This window comes from Condylura cristata, unplaced genomic scaffold (assembly GCF_000260355.1).
Source record: "Condylura cristata isolate star-nosed mole 26May11 unplaced genomic scaffold, ConCri1.0 scaffold00026, whole genome shotgun sequence".
Taxonomy (NCBI): Eukaryota; Metazoa; Chordata; class Mammalia; order Eulipotyphla; family Talpidae; genus Condylura; species Condylura cristata.
In genome coordinates, this window is record NW_004567127.1 from 9,745,771 (window position 1) to 9,747,360 (window position 1,590).

Below are 1,590 nucleotides of genomic sequence, written 5' to 3' on the forward strand. Positions count from 1 at the left end.
ATTCCACATATAAGTGAGCTTATACAGTATTTGTCTTTCTTTTTGGCTGCCTGACTGACTTAACTTAGCTCAATTTTTAATGGCTCAATTCTCTCTGTGTCTGTCCCTCCCTCACATACACAAACCCCTCATCACTGATGTACACTCAGATTTCTTCTATATCTTGGCTATTTTATAATGCTGCAATGAACATGGGGGAGGGTGCAGACATGATTTCTGAGTTAGTATTTTCATTTTCATAGGGAAAATCACCACAAGTAGAACTGCTGGATCATATGAAGTAGTTTTCTTTTTAATTTTTGAGGAACCTACACACTATTTTCCATAGTGGCTCTACCGGTTTGTTTTCCCACCTACAGTGTTCAACTGTTCCCTTTTTCTACATCCTTGCCAGCACCTGTTTTTGCTCATCTTTCTGGTAACAGCCATCACAGGTGTAAGGAGACATCTCATTGTGGTTTGAATTTCCTGGATAATTAATAATGTTGAGCACCTTTTCTTATATCTATTGGCCATTTATATGTCTTACTTTCCTTATTTCCTCTTTCTCCCCAATCTAACTATACACCACTCCTTATTTTTAGAATGACTAAATTTCTGCAAGGAATAGACTGGTTACAATAGTCCTTGTGTATTTTCAAAATTTCAGAGCTAAATATTTAGAGAAAACAAGGTTTGAAAACTGTAGGTTCAGGCCAATTCTTGCTTCATTAATTACTGACCGTCCAGGTTTTAATCAGAATTATTTTCCTTTCTTTTTACTGGATAACTTGCCATCATAAGTAACCTAGCTGAAACAGAGCAAGGGTTTTTTATTCAGTGAGTTTTACTAGTACAAAGCATTTTATAACCATATTCTCAACTGTTCTTACTTAATATTCCTGCCAACTCTTAAGTATTTACTCTCTTGTGGTCTCTAGAATTTGAAGCCTGATGAGACTGGAAACAGTGGGGCAGGTTCTACCTGTCCTACTTTACGAGGTACCAGAGAACCAAGTGACTTCTATGTGCCCACCACAGCTGCTTTGGCAGTCACCTTCTGGAAGCTATGAACACCCTAAGGTGTACAACCATCATGTGCCTTCTCCCAGTGAGCTCTTCTGCTCTAGCTATGTGCATTCGCTTCCAAATACTCATAGCACCAGAGAGAAACACCTTAGAACCATGAAAGCGAACATTTGCTACTTTTCAGTCCTGAGCTTTGGGTAGTCTTTCCCCCATGTGGTATTTTATTGTAACAACAGCACCGACTCCCATCATGCCCTTGACAGTATACACCTACACTTATTTAAAGGCAGAGAATCTCATTTGTTGACATGTAATTCTTAACGCGTGCTTACTTTAAGAATGGAATTATCCTGTCTTGTATTTTTGGTATCATAGCCTTCCAGTAAACAGCGACGAGTGGTATTTCTTGATCCAGCAAACTCTGCCAGGTTTAGATCTGCAAAGCCCAACTATGAAAAGAAAGAGACTTATATAAATAGACTATTTACCAGGCTTCCACCATATTTTCCTTAAAATAAACATTCAACCCACATATTAGGCAAGTTTTCTCAAGTTTCATTTGTAACTTTTGCCATTTTTTTT

General features: G+C 38.1%; 1 protein-coding gene across 2 annotated transcripts in view; it reads right to left on the reverse strand.

Annotated features, from left to right (window-relative positions):
* FAM102B (family with sequence similarity 102, member B) overlaps positions 1 to 1,590 on the reverse strand; it is a 51,837-nt gene that overhangs the window by 24,569 nt on the left and 25,678 nt on the right. For both annotated transcript variants that reach the window (XR_001145844.1, XM_004689711.2), the window contains exon 4: positions 1,341 to 1,457. Coding sequence is in view for 1 of the 2 variants with exons in the window: in XM_004689711.2 (XP_004689768.1) it covers positions 1,341 to 1,457 (117 nt within the window). In the remaining variant the exon portion in view is untranslated. The remainder of the gene's footprint in view (positions 1 to 1,340; positions 1,458 to 1,590) is intronic.